General features: G+C 38.4%; 1 protein-coding gene across 1 annotated transcript in view; it reads left to right on the forward strand.

Moving 5' to 3' along the window:
* FAM188B (family with sequence similarity 188, member B) overlaps positions 1-21,883 on the forward strand; it is a gene marked incomplete at its 5' end in the record, with an annotated part of 78,670 nt that overhangs the window by 12,373 nt on the left and 44,414 nt on the right. Inside the window, 8 exons of the mRNA XM_010296214.1 lie at positions 8,265-8,323; positions 8,669-8,778; positions 9,913-10,029; positions 13,562-13,650; positions 18,278-18,379; positions 19,377-19,440; positions 20,781-20,846; positions 21,109-21,176. Of these exons, the coding sequence (XP_010294516.1) occupies positions 8,265-8,323; positions 8,669-8,778; positions 9,913-10,029; positions 13,562-13,650; positions 18,278-18,379; positions 19,377-19,440; positions 20,781-20,846; positions 21,109-21,176 (675 nt within the window). The remainder of the gene's footprint in view (positions 1-8,264; positions 8,324-8,668; positions 8,779-9,912; positions 10,030-13,561; positions 13,651-18,277; positions 18,380-19,376; positions 19,441-20,780; positions 20,847-21,108; positions 21,177-21,883) is intronic.

Raw genomic sequence — 21,883 nt, forward strand, 5'->3', positions numbered from 1 at the left:
CAGTAGGGGAGGTTCGTATTACGAAAGATTTAAGCAGCTTATAGATACACAAGTCCATGGGACCTGATGATGTTGAGTGCTGAGGGAGGTGGCCATTGTCAGTCACACACCATTCTGGATTATATTTTCAATTGTGGCAATTGGGAAAGGTTCTTGAAAACTAGAAGAAAATGAATGTCACTCCTGTTTGCAAGGAAGTTAAGAAGGAATGTCTGGGGAACTTCAGGCTGGATAGCTTCACATTGATCCCTGGGAAGGTAATGGAGCAAATCCTCCTGGAAGCTATTTCCAAGAATGTTAAGGACAGGAGGATGATTTGGAATAGTCAGCATGGATTTATGATAGGGAAGTTGTATGTAACCAACCTGATAGCTTTCTATGATGAGATGATTGGCTTGGTGGGTGAGGGGAGAGCAGTGGACATTATTTATCTTGATTTTAGTAAGGCTTTCAACACTCTTCTATAACATCCTCATCGACAACCTGATGAATTACGGGCTAGATAAATGGACACTGAAATGGATTAAAAACTGTTAGGACCACTAGGCTCAAAAGGTTGTGATCAGCAGCTTGAATGCCAGCTGGAGGCCAGGCAGTAGTGGTGTACCACAGGGGGTTGATGCATGGATCAATACTGTTTAAGATTTTCATTGATGACCTGGATGATGGGACAGAGTGCATCCTCAGCAAGTTTACAGATGACACAATTTGGGAAGAGTGAGTGACAGACTAAGTGGTTATACTGCCATTCAGTCCCATTCAGAGGGACTTTGATGGGCTGGAGAAATGGTCTGGTGGGTGTCTCATGAAGTTCAATAAAGGCAAATGCGAAGTCCTGGACTTATAGAAGAATAACCCCATGCCCCAGCACAGGCTGGGGGCTGACCAGCTGGAAAGCAGCTCTGCAGAGGACCGAAGGGTCCTGGTGGACAGCAAGTTGAACTTGTGCCAGCGGTGTGCTCTCATGGCAAAGGCAGCCAACAGCACCCTCTGTTGCCTTAGTAAGACCATTGCAAACAGATCAAGGGAGGTGATCTTTCCCCTCAGTTCAGCCCTGGTGAGACGCATCTTGGAGTGCTGTATCCACTGCTGGGTACAAGAGAGACACAAACGTACTGGAATGAGTCCAGCATAGGACTCCACAAAGATTATTAAAGGATTGGAGTTTCTTGATGTATGAGGAGAGGCTGAGCGAGCTGGGACTTTTCAGCCTGGAGAAGACATGGCTCAGAGGGATCTTACCAATATAGAAATACATGATGGAATTTGGGGGAGTCAGAGGCGGACTTTTCTCAGTGGTGCCATGATAGGAAAAGAAGCAATGGGCACAAACTGAGCTACAAGAAGGTCCATTTAAACATAAGAAAATTCTTCTTTCCTATAAGGGTGGAAATGCTGGAACAGGTTGCTTAGGGAGTCTGTGGTGTCTCCATCCTGGGAGATGCTTAAAACATGACTGGACATGGCCCCGAGCAACCTGCACTAGTGTAACCTGCTCTGAGCAGAGGGTTGGACTAAGTGAGCTCCAGAGTTCCCTTCCAACCTCAGCTATTCTGTGATTCTGAGCTCATGACAGAAATAAGAGAGCCAAAGCAGCTGCCCTTTTTAAAATATGGGCTATCACTGAAACAGGATAATACAGTGCCTAATGAAGGTTAATGTATGAATGTCAGATTTCATAAAGAATACTAATCAGCATTCCAGTTTTAATTGCATTGTTTAAATAAAATTGAATTTCCTACTCAAAAGAAAAATAGTTTCAGAAAAGTTATTTAATGTACATTATTTACCCAACAGTTATGATTTGCTGCAGTCTTTTCTACTATGCATTTTGGTGTAAAAATAGGTTTTCTAGGAATAGAGAATACTTTTAAGACTGTACTGTTTGCCCAATGGGCTGTAATACTTCAGTTGTATACAAAAATGGTGTGTCAGATGAGGTTGCTTTGCCTAAAATAATACCTGGCATTTTGGTAAGTAATAAAGTTTTGATTCTGTGAGCTGTTGAGCAGTTCCTAAAAGTCATTGTCACCTTGATAGCCTATTCTATGAAATGAGGTCTGAGCTCAGCTATATTCTTATAAACTAAAGCCTGTTTAAAATCAGTCAGAAGACCCCAATTGATTCCAGTATATGCCAGCATACTCAATGACATGCAGCATGTATGAGCGAAGTCCGAGGAATTCATTAAATTTTTCCCTACTATGAGAGGAAGAGGATGTATTGGGCAATGGTGGCATTTCTAGGAAATAGGAGTTTAGTCAGAGTGCAACATTTCAGATAAAAGAACAGAAAGGATTGCAGAGTTGGAGCAACCTAATAGTAAATTACCTTTGCATGTTTCCTTCCATCCTTGTGTGTGATCTGTGCGTAGCACCAGGCATTGTCCTTAAGCCGCATGAAGAAGCACATGGCGTCATCTCATGCTTTCATCGATGCTTTGGTGTGGCTTTGTAGGCAGGAAGCACAGTAAGAATAGTGCAGTCGGCACCTTCCCTGAGAGACTAACCAAACCCTCCTGCAGTGTGCTCAGCTGCCAGCCGGGGAGTCAGTCTTTATTTGAGTCTTGCAATTGGCAATCAGAAGAATGGCTGTCAAACAAAACGGGATCATCTTTGGGGAATATGGATTTAATGAGCCCCTATAAAAAAAGAGAGATTGCAGTTGCAAATCACTCAGTAGTGAAAACCTTCAAGTATCTGGAGTTACATAACACCTTTTATAACATAATGCTTGGACCGGAAAAAAGAACCTAAAATAAAAGTAACTGTTGTGACTTTTGTTTTGTGCCAATGGATTTATGGCATCAGAGCCTTCGACATAACATCTGTGTGTGCTGCCATTTGCCCTTTTAGTATTTTTCCAGCTCTCCATAGGAAGAAGCACTTAGCAATTACTGGAAATCACAAATGGCTTCTGTATCATGTCTTTATTTTTGGAAAGGATGTAAAACTGGAAAGGTCCAGCCCATTACCTAAAATGCATTCAGTCAGTGGAGGATTTGCCTTATTCATGCAAACATAGAGGGACTCTAGATCTTCTCAAATGTAAAGCAAGGACACTATACATCCTATTTTTCTGCTGGAGCTTCACAACGTTTCCTTTCACTGTGTCAACATACAGGCGTCTGGGGGAGCACAGTAGGAAGAAGCATAAGGAATTACCTGCACCTTAAAAACAATTAGTCGTTTGCAGGTAGCACGAGGAATTTTTGTCCCCCTATGTGTTATGTTGCCTAAGATTAACAGGAGGAAAAAACGCTCTCTGCGCTCCGTGTGCTCACCAATAGGCTGTTACCTGTGTTCACCTTTTTTCATAATAAAATAAGAAAATTAGCCCACTCCTCATGTAAGCTCTTGTCTTCTTCCAATTTGACATTTGATATTAGCGTTCAGAAAGATAATTAATTTTGCTAAAATCTGTCATAGAATCATAAAATATAATAATAGAATAGTTAGTGTTGGAAAGGATCTTTAAAGGTCATCTAGTCCAACTCCCCTGCAATGAGCAGGGACATCTTCAGCTAGATCAGGTTGCTCAGAGCCCTGTCCAACCTGTCAGGTTACAGTGGTTTGGACTGTTAAAAATCTGAGGTTTCTGACAGGACACGTAAGGCCACAAAAACTCCACATCCTTAAAAATAAATGGCCTGAAAGTTGAAGGCCAAAACCAGAGAGAGTGGGTACTTTATATATGACAAAGAGAATGGAGGGTTGTATTCACCTCCACTGATGTGAACTGATTGAGTGTTGAAGTCTGGGAACCCTTCTCAATGCTTTACGTAGTGTCTCTTAACTGGTCTCTTGTAAGCATCTTTAATGGAATTTTAGCTGTTTTATTTTACTGATACTTGTTTATTTTGCTGACAACTGTTCCGAGTTGCTGAATGTAATGGTCAGTTCACACGAGTGGTACTGTGCTCTTTGAAAATCCCAGATGTTGGGGTGTTGCACTGAAAAATCTTTGATAAAGTACAGTATGACTAAAGGAGCTAAACTTTTATTATAGTAGGTCTGGTTTTATAGCTGGAGATAAATATTCATTCATTACCTATGACGGAGCATTCTGTTCGGGTGAGCCCAACTCATCACGCAGTTCAAACCATCTTGTAGCTCAACTTCTGATTATAATCATATTTTTTTCATATGCAAACCTTCCCAGCAAAGATGCTGTTTTCTCCTGAATTGTCATACAATCATTAAAAATCAGCACGACAAAAGCAGATTCGTGTGTGAGTTGATTTAAAATGACCCTTTCAATGACAATTTTTTTCATTTACTTTTTTTTATATTTGTAGTGAGCCATCTGTTTATGAATTAATTTTTCATAATGCAAACAGCCCAATCAAATCAGATGCAGTGCTTAACTAAAAAGGAAGTTTGGAGAAACTAAGTGTATGAGTTCTGTTACCTTTGTCAACCAGACTTACAAGCATGGCAGAATTTATATTAAATCTTCTTGACAAGGTCTTTTTCCCATATAAATATATTTCCTGGTATTGATTATGATAATTTCCTTTGCATCTTTACAACAGCTTTTAATAATTCCATTTTTATAACTTTGCCCCAAAGCAGTGGCAAGGTGCATCACATATAATGGCCTTGTTTACTCTTTTGCAATAGTAAAATAGTAACAGAGTCTAATTTTTTTCTTACCTACTTTCCAGATCTTACTCAGTGTATCAAGAATGCCGTATATGTCTGTATATGGCATAACAGCACAAGATGGTAGGACTTCATTGTGACTTCTAGGCATCCTTCTGACACTAAATCATTATGCAGAAAAGTCCAGTAGAAAAACTGTGGTAATCAGGCAGTGAAAGTAAGTTTTACCAACACAGTCCCCTTAAAGCCACTGCTGATCTGTGTTTAATTTTTAAGACCCTTTGTTTATTTGACCTCTTGTGTATGGTAGTATAAATAGGAAACAGTGGAATGTACATGCATTATTGTGCTGAGAAGTGCTTTCTCTCTGACTTCAGCTATTCTGCGTAAATTCAGTTTTCTGCAATGCATGAAGATCAGATAGGAATGTTCAAATATTTAGGGAAAGTACTGTATAGTTTGTTTATAATGAAACATATTTTCTTCCTGTCCCATTTTTCTGCCATGATAGATGACTTCCCCCTTCCTAAGTATTCTAACTGTATGGTTTTGCGTGTACAATGAATTTTCCTGGAACAGTAATCATCTGCTGAAATGGAAATTGCAATAAATGTCCTGACAGTGTTCTGAGAAACGCAAGTTCCCCTTAAGGAGGGAACTTACACCTGCAAAAATACCCCACTTAACCAGAGAACACCCTGCATCAATCTTTGATGTCAGCACTTTCCTCAGCTTGATAGGAATTTCCTTGTGCCTTGAGAACTCAAAGCACTTTGCATACCGGGCTTGGTTCTTCCTGGAATGGGTGTAGAACCAAAGTCTTTTAGACTTTCCAGAAACCAGTAATGTTACAAAAACTGGTGCCAGGTGAACTATATATGAATTGTACCATAGCTGACTTTATTTTCATTTATAGATCTTTTCAGATGAAACAGTACTGAGGAGAAATGTTTGGGACAACAATGAATCAAGGGTGCTAATTTGATGTAGGGAGTGATCTATGTACTTAAACATAGGCATATAGTGCTATTTGAGACTCTGTGATATCCAAGACATGTAATGAAGCTGGGAGTTATCATACAGTACCTGTAGGAGACCCAAGCCCTTCTGAAGCAGCAGGTGAGGCCGGATAGGATGCTGCAACCTGTAGTGCTGCATTTTCAACTCTTAGCAGCTGTGTTTTTGCAAAACTAGATTGAAATGGGTTGACCTGGGAAGAAATACATTATTCTGTAGGAAACAAGAGACAACATTGTGCAATCTCAGAAAAAACAAAAATGTGGATTTTCGTTACATCTAAGTGCGGTTGGGTGACATGAGTACTTGGCTGAAAAACATTTTATTGGCAAATTTAGTGTCATTGAGAACCTTTCCCTGCCCAGGACAGATGAAAATACTAGTGAGTAGCTCGCAGAAAGACATCTCAGATGAAATTCCATATTAGCGAAAAGCAAGGGGTGGTCTGAATTGTGTTTTAAAATATACTACAGTTAGCTAAATTAAACTCTGTATCACAATAAAAGTACTGTTATATTCAGTGAGAGCTCAATACTACTTATGCCACTATACAAATTTGCTCTCAGTCCTCCTATTCATACTGACCTGCTGGGCATAGTATTTATTTTTACCTCAAGTCCCTTGTAATATAGAATCATAGAATCATAGCATAGTTTGGGTTGGTTTACCTACCTAAAGGCCATCTAGTCCAACCCCTCTGCAGTGAGCAGGGACATCTTCAACTAGATCAGGTTGCTCAGAGCCCCGTCCAGCCTGACTTGGGATGTTTCCAGGTGAACATGGAACGTGGAAACTTGGGTGATTCATTTCCATTCTATGTTTTCTGAATTGTGGCCATCCACATTTCATTGCATAAATCCTTTAACTTGTTTACAGAGAAAGAGAAAAGTGTTTCTTTTCTTGTAGTATCAAACACTATCAGTGAGAAAGGTGCCAAAATCTTTCAAACTGGAAAAGTCCTCAGTGTGATATGTCTTTGTTCTGGTTTTATTCATCTTTCACACACTGAAAAAGGAAATTAAGTTAATGGAAAGTATGTGATATGACAGCAGTTGTTGCTATAATAATGTCATGCATACAAAGAATGTTGCTGAGGAAATTATTCCATACTATTTTTGCAAGGACTGTCAGGGTAATACCTTTTTTCCAAAGCAAAGGCCAATGATGCAGTATTGCTCTTTTGAAAAAAAAAAAAAGACCATCTTTTTACAGTTGTTAGTTGAAACTTTTCCTTGGTTCTGAATTCATTTTGGTACGAATTCAATAGGAAGAATAAACCCATCTCATTTCCAAAAATTTAACATTCTACTTAAGTTCTGACTTCATATCCAAGTTTAAATGCTTAGTCCTTTTAGTAGTTGTTTATATGAGTTTGTCGTGGTTTAGCCCCAGCCGGCAACTGAGCACCACGCAGCCGCTCACTCACTCCCCCTCCCACAGTGGGACGGGGAAGAGAATTGGGAAAAAAAAACCTCGTGGGTTGAGATAAACACGGTTTAATAGGACAGAAAGAAAGAAGGGAACAACAATGATAATACCAACAAAGGAATGTACAAGAACAAGTGATGCCCAATACAGCAATTGCTCACCACCCCGTGATCGACAGCCCGTCCCCGAGCAGCGATTTCCGCCCCCCGGCCAACTCCAGTTTATGTACTGGGCATGACGTCGTATGGTAGGGAATATCTCTTTGGCCAGTCTGGGTCAGCTGTCCCGGCTGTGTCCCCTCCCAGCTCCCCGTGCACCCCCAGCCTACTCGCTGGAAGGCCAGCACAAGAAGCTGGACTGTCCTTGGCTGCTCAGGAGCGACCCAAAACATCAGCACACTATCAACAGCTTCTCATCCCAAATCCAAAACACAGTCCCGCACCAGCCTCTGCGAAGAAAACCAGCTTCATCCTGGCTGAAACCAGGACAGAGTTTTTTACCTACTATTTATGTAATATACAATTAAATCACAAGGGCGTTTGGACAACTGCTACCTATTAGTGGATTAAAAAATTACCCTGGTAAAGGAAGTCGGTCTAATACCTTTCCCCACCTATTTGCATATTTCAAGTAGTTTAATGACTAACTTGAATCTCATCCTGATCGCCATTATTTGATGTCCTGATCCTTTGAACTCAGAGGCAGTCACACAGATGTGAATATCCTCACTTGAAATTCAGGGCAGTATAAAATCTGTCCTTGTATTTGAGCTTGCAGGACCTGACATAGACTGAAATCACACAAATTAAATGAAAGTGAATGTTGGAACAGGATTGAAATCAATCACAATGTATTGCTCTGTGCTGGTGGCTTTTCCTGATGAACTCCTGCAGCTCAGCTTTCTTCCATTGAAAAAGGTTTTGCTCTAACACTATTTATTTCTTTATACAGGAATGTTACTGAGACTGAGCACCTTTGTATAGAACATTTTAAAAGCTAAAGGTGAAAGCCACTGAATATGTTTTTTGTCTATTTGCGTCTTTTATCCTCCCTCTCTCTCTCTCTCTCCCCCTCCCATACAGACACCCCCCTTTGTACATATACATACACACACGTATGTATATACAGAGGTAAAAAACGATACCTTTGCGTGGACAGCTTTTCCCATTAAAAGTGAACATTTTGTCATTCATTCTTTGATTAATTTTATTGTAGGAAGTCTCCAACATCCACTTGCTATAGAGAAGACCAGATGAAAGATGTCCTAGAATTAGGTAAGTTATGTCAAGCTTCAGTTTGGCTTTTGCCATCATATTCTTCAGAGCACCTGTAACCAAATATGTATGAGTCGCTTCTTTTGTAACTCTTAGCTGATTCAGAGTAATTGCATTTACTACTAGCTTCTTGGCCAAGACTGTGTAAAGAAGATTAGGAAGTAATCAAACTGGCTCGCTCACGTATTTTTTATCTGTCCTTGCTGGCTAAAACTGTATTTTCTTTTTTATAAAGACAGATGACAGGAAAGTGTTGTCATATTGATGACCACCTGGCACTGAGCTTGCTGGGGGAAGCAATTTTTTTCATCCAAAACATATCATCTTTTTTTTCTTTTCTTTCAGTTGATGTTGAGGATGAAGAAGCAACCAGAGAAGTTAGTAAGAACCTGGATCTTTCAACACTGTACATGCTTCAAGTAGTATCAAAAGCAATTGATGTTTCTCTGGCAAAAGTAAGACTAACTATGGTGGTAACTACAAATAGATGTGTGAGGATGTTATTTCAGTTACATTAGCCAAAGCTGCAATGGGTTGCGTGTTTGTGTGCGACTTAATTTGTGCTGTATCCATTCCTGAGTATATTCCTTATTTGGTATCCAGGTGAAAAAGTAATGTAGGGATGCCTGTCTAAAATTCAGAAAAATACAGAAGAGCATGCGGGAATGCATCAGCCCACTTGAAGCACAGATAACAGCTGTAACTAATGAAGCTTGTATTATGACATTAATACCTCTGGTCAGTTATTCATGTGCTTATACTCCAGACCTTTAAATTGACAGTGGTTTAGAACAAATTTATTATTCCCCTATCACTGTTTCTCCCTTGCTTATCTTTCTTATTTAGAGCAGAGATGGAACCATTAAATACTTCCAATATTTTCCTTCCTATTCAGACAGAGGGAAAAAAAAACCCCAGAGACAAGATAATGAGGGTGTCTTCCAATTTCATGTAGATATCAAAGAGTTCCAAGTAACTACACAAACACTGAGCAGTTTGTTCTTATTTACTCAGCTTTACTTTAGCATGAATGAAATTTCTTCAGTGTAGCTATCTCTGAATAGCAAGTGGTCTCCAGTTGTTCAGGGCCAGGATCTGAATTTCCCATATGCTGATATACCATCTGACATAAAGCAGTCAAACATCCGAGTAACATTTATCTCATACCAGCAACTTTGACAGGTGAAACAGGCTGCCTTTTCTCCATACTGTGTCCCTCAGGGTTCTTTTCTCCCTAATGTAACCATTAGTAGGCGTTGATCTTCTAGGTGTTAAATTTAAGGCAGTATTCTGTAATGCTTTCGTGGGAAACTGTGCCCCAGACGATCTGCATAAACAGTTTCCTATGCTGAGCAGCACACAGCTTTATGAGTTGAAGGAACATTGCAGGAAAAGGAAAAAATTGCTCCTTTTCATCTGAGCGTTGCTATTTACAGTATGTATAAAGCAGAAAAGGGTGGTTATAGTTATGAGTTAGTCATTACCCTTCCACACTCCTCCTTTCTTTTCTACAAATTACTGCAAGAAAACATACCTGTGTTTTGGATTTGGTTTTAAAATGAGAACTTTTTTCTTTCTTTTTTTAATAGGAATTAAAAAATCTTTTGTTTGGCTCTAGTCTTTCTTGCTTCAGTGAAGAATGGAAAATACAGAGCTTTACATTTAATAACATACCACAGTTAAAATACGGCATTGTGCAGAAAAAGGTACTGTAAAAGACTTCCTTAAAGTGATCTTTGCTTTTTACACTGACCTGAAAAAGGCTGTGTGTTTCAGCAGTAAAAAAAAAAAGTCTCCTAAAGACTTTTTCTTTAACTTCTCTGGTTACCTCTGGATGATGTCACCTTGTCAAGTCTTGTTGGGAGACTCGAGAAGGATGGAATATTTCTGAGGGGAACTTAAAGTAGCTACAGAAAGTGTGCGTATGCGTGTGTGTGATGGGGAGTTATTCGTAGGGAGGAAGACAAGCCACTTCAGCTGAAAGCTAGTGGTGGTAAAATAATAAAAGGGCATAAATCAAGGGTGGAGTTCAAGAGGAAAAGGAATTGTAGGGGAAGAGTTTAATAAGTTTAAGATGGAGCTTGATCTGTCTCGAAATGGGAGGACATAGCACAAAGTGCCTGCAGTGCCAGGGAAGTCACAAGGAGATTTTTGCCTCTTAAAGATATGGGGCATGATGAGGCTCATTCCTAAAATAAAAGGGAACAAAAACCCCTGCTATGTCACTGGGACTGGGACATGGGAACAGCTGGGACCCCCTTTTTTTGCAGCCATGTTTCTGTAATTCTGGACTGCAGCCACAAGATGCCAGCTACTCCCTAAAACAAGGTTTTCATCAGTTTCTAGCATCAGCTACCAAGTGACCCTTTCTAAAATCCCCAGCATGTCCCTGTGGTGACCAGAGCTGGTGAAACTACCATGCCATGACTAGGGCCACCCTGGAAAACATGTACCTAATCCGTAGAAATTTTTGCTGCTAAAAAAGGTCTCTCTGGTCTAGGTCATTCAGTGGGAGACTCACTTATCCGGTGTCTATTTTGTCAATCTTGCCTGGGCCCCTGACTCTTACAGACTGAGACTGCAGTGCTTCAGACTGTCCTTCTGCTCTGTATGCCGGGTGCAGTTGGTCAGCCTCGTTTCTCAGGTGGCCGATGACCAGGCACTCAGACCAGGGACCACACACAGGGCACAGGATGCATAGCTGTCTCCAAAATCAAACAGGTCTGTTGTAAAAATGCATCCTCCTCAATTGCAGTGTAATGCTTTTGTCTTTGCCCCGTGACTCTGTACCTATGCTTCTGTGATACCCGTGCACTAGGTCTCTTCTCCTAAAAGCAAGGATCTGAGGACTTCAGTAAAGACTAGAGGAGGAGTAAGACTCCTTTTTACAAAACACTCATCAGGCTTCTGTACTCATGCAGAAAATCTTTATCTGGCCTGAAAGAAGTAGACCATTATGTACTATAGAGAAATGAGAGGAAGAAAGGCTTTGAGGCAAAGACAGTGGCTAATAAACATGTCCTTAAGATGTTTAATTAACTTACCTTGTCTAGTTAAATATTCCATTAGGTTGATGATCTCATAAGAAAGTTGCTTATGTTTAAATAAAACCTGGTGGAAAAAAGATATTAAATGTTAATTTAAACTCCAAAAGGAACCATGGCAGTAATGTTCACTGGTCCACAGTAAATGTTACTTTGGTGTTTCCAGACCCTGCTGCTAGAGAAAGGATGTCTCATCACTTCTAGCAACTCACTGGCCATTAAATTTCCTACTGTAAAATCCACAACAGGAATGGTAAACCAGAGTGTTTCACTTAGATGTGTTTTATTTCAGAGAGTTAATATAATCATCCTCGCTTCCAAAATTCTTTTCAGCTGAACAATTGTTTGATTCTCTCCTACATTAAATTTCTGTGGTGCTATAAGAAGATATTTAGAATAGTTCCTATAATTTTTTTGACTGGGATGCTTTCCCTGGTGGACTGAAATAAACCTTGCTTTTTTACTTAATATATTTCAGACGATTCACTCATTAGTTATGTAAGTAATTATAGAGTGGTAGTGTGGGTGCAATATAAATGAGAAAATGGAAAGTATCAATATATCAGCTATTTTCTGATTACAGGACCTTGATTTTCTAGGTTGCATACTGTGCATACTGCATGTACCTGCAGGTCCCATTCCAGGCTTAATGCTGTACTTAGGACAACCTGAGAATTACACTTACTACTTTGATCACATTGCTGTTTGAAAATAGTGCTGGCTGTGCTTTTCATTCTCATCCAGGTTTTTGAGAGGGGTTTGACAGATCCCAAACTGATTCATCACAGCCTGGTCATTATCTACAGGGAAAATCAGGGGTGCAGCTGTAGCATATGACAACAGTCATGCTATCAGACAGGTATCACATCATATCAGACAGGTTAATCTCGTGCTATGGAGGGTAACAACAGCATAGACTTTGGCATGAGTTGAAATCAGAACACAGACTCTCCAGAAAACCTACTGGGTGGTCCATACTTTTTTACCCTCATTGTTTTTCCTATTCTACTTCAGTAGACAAAGCTAGCACTGATATGTCAGCCTATATGAGATGTTGGTTTAGGGAGGACCTGTATTAAAGAAATGAACTTCCTCATGTTAAGAATAAACCCGTTTCTGAGAATGGCAGCATGTGGTGACGGACACATGGGACAGCGTCTGTGTGATTTAATATGCTGAATGTTAAGCTGCAGTAATTCCCAGTACTACCAATGTGATGTGTGGTATTGTGGTATCTGTGATGTTGGTCTTATGTCCTGCATAGCCTGCTCCATTCACGCATAGATGTTCCAGACAAATGATGGCTTTTCTCTGTCTCCTCGGTAAACTACTAGAGTACATAATATGATATGAGGCATCTGGGTGAGAACTGAGTGATAAAGGAAGAAGAGTGACGCTGGATGAAGTTTTCTAGGCAAGAAGAGGGCATACCATTTGCATCTCAGGATGACTGGCACAGCTGTCTCTGCCATATAGTTAACCCACAGGAAGAGGTCTTGGTCATGCAATGGGGTCAGGTCGGCTAGATGGCAGGGAATAAGCAAGGAGAAGGAAATACATTGCTACCCTATCCCACAGTCTTTCAAAACAGCTATAAATATATTTTCTGTAAAATTTGAAGTTAATATGGTATTTTTTGTTATTGTGATTTTTCCCCAACATTAATCATTTGAAAGGTTCAAACTTTCTTCATTTTCTTTCTCTTCCCCAGTGAGATAGCTGCCTGGTGCAGAGGGGTATACTAAAACTGAAATCTTTGTTTAATGATGTAAGTGGGAACTTGAGGGGAGGCATGGTGCTTATAGGAGGTAAAAGAGCAAGGCTTACTTTCACACTTGGGAAGAAGTCAGATTGGATTTCTTCCTAGAAGTTAAGGCAGACTGTGGCTCAGTAGAAGTCAGGAGATCTTTCATTTCTTTGCATGATTTTAAGAAAACTTTCCGTTGATATTTACAGATGTCTAGGCATTTTCAGGAAAAATAGGTGGGAAACACAATACCAGTTAGTAACGCTTATTTTCACTGGCTTGCAAAAAAACCCAGAGCAACAGAGAGCACTACAAAGTCATGGATGGAAAGAGAGAGGTGAAAGAATGGCTTAAGCTTGAATGGAAGCACATGGCTTGCAAAAGTTTTCACCAACATCAAACAGTGAAAATTGTTTTGCTCATGGAGTGTCCCATTATTCTCCTCAGGGTGGCCCATGTGGAGTACTGGCTGCAGTTCAAGCTTGTGTCCTACAGCAGCTTATCTTTGCAGACAGTAACACGAATAAAGACACTCGGTAAGTCAGCAATTGACATCAGAAATATTTTCCATACAGAAGTAAAAAATTTGTTTCTCTGCTGCAGCCACTCAGGAGCCTTTTGAGTTTGAACTTATTGAACTTCTCTTTGTCTCTGTGAGAGAAAGAAAGTAGCATATGATTTACTTTATTTACTTCCCTTTCAACTGTAGGAATTTAGAGGCTGTTGTTTTATTTGTGCAATTACTTGCTTGTGATTAACCCAAGAACCTCTAAAAAATCCGACAGCTTGAAGTGAGGCCAGTGAGGATTATTTAACCTTCAGATCCCATGGAGATATGATTTAAGAAAATGTAATCAAGGTTGGAAAGACCATGAAATTCATGCAATTTTAGACACAACGAATCTCGGGGATGGTGAAAAATTAACGTTATAGCTATAATTTTTCTTTTTCTTGACACTATGTTTGACCTTTCACAGTTAAACTCCATAATAGAATTTGAATCAAAATTCTGCATGTGTATTTTCTAATTACTTTAAAGGAATATGGTTAAGTATTGCTAGTGTCAGAAAACTGCTTGGACCGCTATAATATTAACGTACTTGTCACTTTACTGAAGGAACAGAGCTTACTCAGTGAAATGCTGGAAGATAATGTCTAAAAAAATTACTTTATTACCAGGCTTGTATTTGCCTTTTGTTTTCAGTAAGAAATTAAGTCCATTACAAAAGAAAAATGTCACAAAGCTTTCCTGTGCTTTATAGGTACAGTTTGTTGAATAGGGATAACAGTATTTTACTGGTTTACCACCTTGTGTTTTTTGTTGATGATACACTGACACCAATTTAGTCAGAAGAAAAGTTTTCATGCTGAGGTTTCTCCTGAACTTCATTACTTTACAATGTAAAAATGCTCATAATGTATAAAAACTTGGCCTTAAATAATAGTTTTCTGCTTGGAACCGTTTAGGAAAGTGACAGGGTCTCTGTTGATTTTCCTTAGTTTTGTCTGACTTGGCACTTAGTGTAAATTCATTGTTTGGGCTGTTTTCATCAATAATGGAAAGAAACAATGTAGAAAATCATTATTTGTCTTCAGCACCCAGGATGGGAGGTGGCAGTTAACCAAAGGATTACCAAGCCCTAGGGGGTCCACACAGGTACCCAAGTCCAGCAGAACTAGAGGGTAGGCAGTCCTGGTATCAGACACGTCATAAGCTGTTAGAAATATTGAAGACCAGGCTTAGAGTCTAAATACAATACTGAAAGTTTTACCATTACTACTACTATTGGTGTTGCTAGTTACTATTGTCACTGATTGCTTGCGGACCCTAAGACAAAGGCCAAATAAATAAGATGCTATGAATTTATCACTTGAAAGTCACTTAAAGGCAATTAACATGAACTAATAAAGAGATAGGGTCAGCGGTATAATACATGAGCAGAGTGTAATGTCAAGTTAATTCTACAACATGATGCAGTTTAGGTTTTTTTCTTCAGTTCTTTCAGTACATCACATCTGTCTGTAATTCATATCAAGAGCCTTCTGTTCAGAGCACACTTTTTAAAAGTGCAAAAATTGGTTAGCAAAACTTTATTATTCTAATTTAGATTATAATCAGAGTAGACTTTTCAAGGGAGAATGAGGCTCTTGTCCACATAAAAGAAAAAACTCTGAAAGTTCTATGCGAGAAAATCAGTACATAAATAGATTTTATGATCAGAAATCTCTACAGAATTCACTGAAGAATTATTTCTGGTTGTGAAAACCAAGAATTTGTTTCAGCCTGGAGGACAACCTTTGATCATCTGCTCCATGGTCCCTTTGAGTCTCAGGTCATCCTTAGTAAAAATAGAGATGTTATCCTTTTCCTCTTTCAAAATGGTTCATTGATCGCAAATGTCATAAAATTATGTGGCACCCAAATAAGTGGATTGAGGCCAGACTGTTTAAACTGTAAGTGCCCCAGCTCATGCCAGCCACAACCTATCCTCTTTACTTGGTGATATTTGCCTCCTATTTTTCCCCTCCTATTATCCACATGGTTTTAAAAGATTTTTTTTTCACACATATATGTATATGAAGAATGCTGCTGAAGTATGCAGAAAGTCTCCAAGGAATTTCAGGTTAGTAGGTGAGATTTTTGTGTTTATGCACAGAAATACTAAAAGTCTCCAGGCTCCTAAAAATGAATAGCAAGATGGAGATGGACTGTTTTATTCATGAGATAAACATGTTTTTCACATGATGTCTTTTCCATGGGCAGAAATTCTTAGTCAGGCATAAAGAAAGGGAAGTCTCAGAGCTTGAAATGAGAGGAGTAATATTCCTTTCTAATTCTAACCTGAATTTTCAAATTATTAGCCACTTCACAATAAGTGTTTGACTTCAGGCTTCTTCAGTGTTCAAGAAATAATTATCATGTCTCCTTACTTTGCTGCATCTCTCAGACACATTAATTAATTGCTGTTCCCATAAATTTCTGAGTGTCTGTATTAGAACACAGGCAGAGATAGGAAGTTGTGATTATGTTTTTTTTACTTGAAAGCTCTCACCAATTATTTCCCATATCTCACATCCTTCAGGAGGGAAACATTGTCTAAATGAACATTATATTCAAGGACGACACTGAACTTGAAAGTCTGTTTAATTTTTTGATATTTGGTGTTTTTTGTTTAGTCTTTTGAATTATTAGATCTTTTACTCAAATGCTGGGAACAGGTTTTGATGCCATCTCCCATGCTGGTAACACTCTAAGACTGATAATATCTGAATTTCAAAGACTGTAGTTCTTGAAGCCACAAGATTCTGTGGTTCCCAGAGGCATGAATCTGTTGTCCACTTCTTCAGGCTCATGGATGTTGGGTTTTACTCTTAAATCTGCCAGTTTTCCATTATTTGACTTTTGGCCTCCTGGTCCTCTATATCTCCATTCATATCATGGAAGTTAGAATAACAGGAGGTATTAGAAGACTTCACAAACCACAGTTTATAGGAAATGTGTTGACAGCATTGCTTACATGTTTGGGATCAATAGATTACTGTAAACATTCTGTAGTTTTGCACATCATTGTGTAAGTTCCAAGCCAACCATCTCAGTGAAGGTATTTAAGGACCTTAATAGACTCCATATAAGGACCTTAATAAGGACTCCATAGACCGATAGTGGGTCAGTTACCATAACGTTTTAGGTCATCACTTTGGGGCATACCTTATTAAAAAAATGCAAGCATAGTGCTTATTGCAGATTGTACTTAAGATAAAATTTAGTAGTAGGTAAGAACATAATGGTGTACATTTGTTGGCAAGAGTTAAGAAATAAAAACTTTAGAAAGAAATTAAATATGAAGGCCTTTATAAACTAAAAATCATATTTAATGTATACAATAATACTCTAACAGAATATTAAACCAGTTTTGTTACAGATACAAAGATTAATTAGCTTCTCTTGTCCATTATTTGCCAATATAGTATTGCTCCCTAAAGTACATTTACCTGTTTTTTTTGCAACCAGGTATAAATACGTATTCTGAAAGAGCATCCACTACTTCTTTTAGAAGAGTAGTTTTCAGGGTATGATTATAGATCTGTGTATAGTCTGTTCCTGTTGTTTATCATAACTTAACTTAGTCTTCTCTTGATTTTGGTCCATTGCTCTTAATAATAATAATAATAGTTTTTTTTTAATCGTTCCTTATAAATCAGACACTGTCTTTAGTATTAATCTCCTAGAAGTAGAGATTGTACATTTCATCTCTTAGATTCACCTGTATTGCAAGGGTATTGTTATAGAACATACAGACATAGGCTAGTAAGCTTACAATTGCTTAGCTTAAGTACCCATAACAGCAGTCTAACTATCATTATGAGCAACATAAGCTCATCCAGATCCTCTAAATGCAACACACGGCTGCTAGCACTTGACCTATGTGAATTAACTTCCCTCAAATTTCTGTTTTTCTTGACTTCAGAAGACACCTACCCACTGTGCCCAGTTTGTTTTACTAGCAATCTAAAGAGGAAGTTGTTCTAGTTACAGCTCTATTCACTAGGTCTAATTATCTTCAGTAAGATCCAAGGGACCTTCTTAAATGCCTAAAATGAGATTTGAGGTGGTTCACCTCAAAGAATGGTTCCAGAAAGCCCATATGCCACTGGCGACTTCAGTTGCATCTCCTTCTTCAGAGCCCTTTAGGTGCTGAATAGCAACACCACATCCTCCTAGCACCTGTTTGGTCCAATGCCGAGAACTCTTCACACTGAGTGCACAGTGAGTGCTCTCATGGAATTTCATTCAGCTGCCTAAGCCTCAGAGAAAGGTTGGATTCAACTGTACCTTTATACTTGGCATGTGTTCTTAATAACAGTACTAGCTCCCTGTTCAGCTCACAGGATTTTTTTGAGTTGGTCATCCAAGTTGTCTCTTTCTTCACTATAGAAGAAACCGAGATACCTAAATGATAATTTTATGAGGCAGCTTGCTGGAGCCTCAGTATTAGTCATTACAGTACCTAGATAGTCTCTAAAAAAATGCTTTTGTTCTTTTAGCTACAAACCTGCTGTGAATCTGTGTATACTGTAATTGGGGCAGTTTGCCCTCTAATGAGTAAGCTTCCCAGTACACATTTTGGTACTTGTCTGTTTCTTGCATTTCCTGGACTGCAGTTGTCTTCAACCTTCAGAAGTTCACAGGACCAAATGCCTCACCATGGCTATTGCAGACATATTGTGGCGTGCAGGAGGCAATGAAAAAGCAATTGTGGCACTGTAAGTAGGAGAAGCAGTTTTAGTTATTGTACAATGCTCCTATACTTGTGTCTGTCATATATGTACATAATTTACAAAATGAAAGTGTTGTAAGATGTATTTATGCAGTGGAAAATGAGTTAGGGAGACATGCAAAATGCCATTTCTGCTATCCCAGTAGCTGGGACAGAATAGTCATATTCTTTGAAATTGCTGTGAGAGGTTGTATGGATTTCATTGAGGCTAAGATTCCTCCAAAACCCTTATGAAGAGTTATTCTTCCAAATGCAGAATTTTACTCCAACAATTTTGTATTGCAGGATATTCTATTATGGCTGGGATTAATTTCCCTTTGCTGTAGCTGCCTACTAGTTACTTCGTTTATGCTATGCAATTAGGCTGCTTGTACACGAGACATCTAGCTTTTCGATCACTAGCTTTGGCTGTACTGGATCCTACATGATAGTTTTAAGTGAGCCAGGTTTTGTGAGAATAGGTCATTTTTTTATTAGATCAACTAAGGTAGCTGAAAAATATCAGAAAAGCTCTTGAGCACAGAAGTCCTTCTTCAAATGGGAAGTAGAAGCAGCAAATTCAAAGACATTTCAAATTACATTTTACGTATTTTACATCTATAAAATGCTTCCCCTGTGATGATATTGTACATATGTTCTTCTGCTTGTTTTAATGTCATTGCTTTAATACTCTTTTCTAATAAAAACTGTCATTAACATATTAAACCTTTATTTATCCTTTTTCTGTATAGAGAAACTTATAATTTATATTAAATAGACTGAGAGAGCACAGCACAGCTACAGTATATGCTTCACTGATGAGAGTTTGTTTAATATGTAAGATGAACTTATTATGCAAGAGGTCCTTTATATAAAAAGTGGTTAAAAATAATAATAGAAAATCTTTGGCTCATCATTCAGTTCATATTACATGTTGATTTCTCTTGAATGCCATTTTGTTCCTTTTAACATGAGCTTTGGTTTTGTGTGAATATCCTCCTCAGGCCATCAGGAAGACAGCAGTTCACTCCCATAGGAAAATACAAGGCAGATGGAATCTTAGAAACTGTAAGGCTCTGTGTAACTCACAGTAACATTCTCCTTATATTATCTTTCTAGCTTTTCTTATTTTAGAACAGTGAGTCTGATTTTCATTGCTCTCCTAGTGTTTTAAAATCTTTTACGTCAAATTAGTTAGTTGTGATCCAAAAACCAATAGGAAGTAACAAAATCCTGTAGTCCGTCTGGCTCTGAGTTGTCCCAGTGTCTGTGGGCGGTTGGGGTCTCTGAAGTCCTTTTTGTTCCATTTACCTTTCAGGCTTATAAACTCTGCCTACTTTTATTGATATGCAGTAAAAATGAACATGAATCCTTTCAAGTTGACCAGCATGGCTGTGAGCATCAAAAGGCAGTATTTTCTTCCTGTCTTACACAGAATTCTTTGCCCTTTTTTTTTTCCTCCAGAAGCTCCAAATGGCAAAATACTTTCCAGTTATGCCTTTATTTCCATCTGAAGCTCTCAAATGGCTGTGCAGACAGTGATGCCATTAGCCAGACTTTAGTGGTTTAAGGAAATATTACTGGCCTCCTAAATAAAGGAATGGATGTGTCAACAACTTTTCAGAACCAGACAGTTTTGGAACAACTGGAAGTGAAAACCTGTATAAATAGGGTGAATACAGCAGAAAACCTTGGCTATAATATGCTCTTCCAAGAGACAGATTATTTATTAATACATTACCATAATTCTGAGCTGCTGGCTATTTCAGTGTGCAACTAACACCATTATTCTGCCTCGAAGTACTACTTATCAAAAGTCATGTAGACATAGCCACAGTGAAAATGTGATGGAAAGAAGTATAATCCAGACTGCTTCAACTTTCCTCACCACAGTATCCACAAGACCATCATTTCTGTCAAAATCTGAAGGTGGAAAAATAGACAAAGAATATTGAAGTATCCTGAACTTCATGTTAATTAGGAGTATTCACGGGAGTGTTCTCTGAGTAGGATAAGTGCTCTGATATATGCCTACTATACAAGGCTCACCACATAGGTACAAATTCTTGAGCTACTTGCCCATTCTATATCTTCAAAAGCTCAGTATTCTATGTTTGTTCTAGGAGTTGTTTTTCATTGCATAAACAGTGGTTAAAATTGAATCAAACTGTTCAAAAAACTTAAAACCAACAAGAAGCAGTACTTAAAAATTCAGAAGTGCTGAGATGCGCTATTACAGCAAGTAACAACAGTAAGAGGTAGATTTCATTAGATCTTTATTCCATTTTGTTAGTTCAAATCTTTCCAGTCAGATTTAAAGTTTTGGCTACTTTAGTTCAGCTTTCAGGTTATAAAAATGGGTTGTTACTGTTTCAGTTACTGTTTTTTCTTCTTACATTTCTTCCCAGCTAATACTACATAGTACCACAAGATATGAAGATCTGATTGTATTTCTTCAGCAGAATATTCACCAGGTACTGTGTGTAGAGAAGTTACTAAACCTGTTATAGTTCAGCTGCCAGTCTTTTGGTGTTTATCGGTCTTCTATGATATCTTCTGAACATTGCTTCAAAAACTATATGGACATGTCTTGCATTTTAACAAACAGAGCAATAAATTCAGTTTTAGGACAAATGAGAACAATTCTTTCTACTTCCAGTTTGATTTGCATTTTTTTAGGAATGGGTCAAAAATGTACAGAACAAGCATAATAAAAACAGTCCTTTTCTTTTTCAGTTTGAAATCGGTCCCTGTGGGTGCATCCTTCTGACTGTGTCTGTCATCTTATCAAGATCTATCAATCTGTGAGTGTCTCTGTATCCCTGTTTCATAAACTGCAGAGCAAACAAGGTGTGCGAAGTGAGGAAACAACCATGATGTACTTAACCTTCTGGCCTTTTTAATCTGTCTTGATGTTTACTCTGATAAATATGGGGAAGTTATGCAGATTTACCCACCTAATCTTGGCTTTTTTTGTTGTATACACACAAAATTGTATATATATATGTTGTTAAAGTGGCAGCGATCGATCTACCATATCTGATATAAATGACTCCATCTAAACATTAGGCATCATGTCTAAGGTAGTTGCCTACTCTCCCTGTCTCGACAGTTGAAAGCAAGATTCGTTTAAAGGGTTATTTATTACACATAGGTATTGTTCTTGGTAGGGATGAATAACTTGTGATGTCCCAATCTCTCCGTCAATGATAATGATAAAGAAAGGCTAGTATAAAATAGATTAGGTAGCTAATTTTTAGATGGTTATAGGTAAGGTATGACAAATCTGGTCTCAGTTTATTAGGATAATAAATATGCTGAGCTCTAACTAAGGGGTAGTCATTATAGCCTCTTTTAAAAAACTCATTGAGGCTTGCCCAAGCACAGTTACAGTTAATTGTGTTTTTATGCAGATTAAACATATTTATGTGGTACTGTGAATATCAGAGTGGGTCAGAATGTAAAAGCTTTCTTCATTTTGTCAAATTCCACTTTTGTAAACATCTCCGAG

Source organism: Phaethon lepturus, unplaced genomic scaffold, assembly GCF_000687285.1.
Source record: "Phaethon lepturus isolate BGI_N335 unplaced genomic scaffold, ASM68728v1 scaffold7041, whole genome shotgun sequence".
NCBI classification, from domain to species: Eukaryota; Metazoa; Chordata; class Aves; order Phaethontiformes; family Phaethontidae; genus Phaethon; species Phaethon lepturus.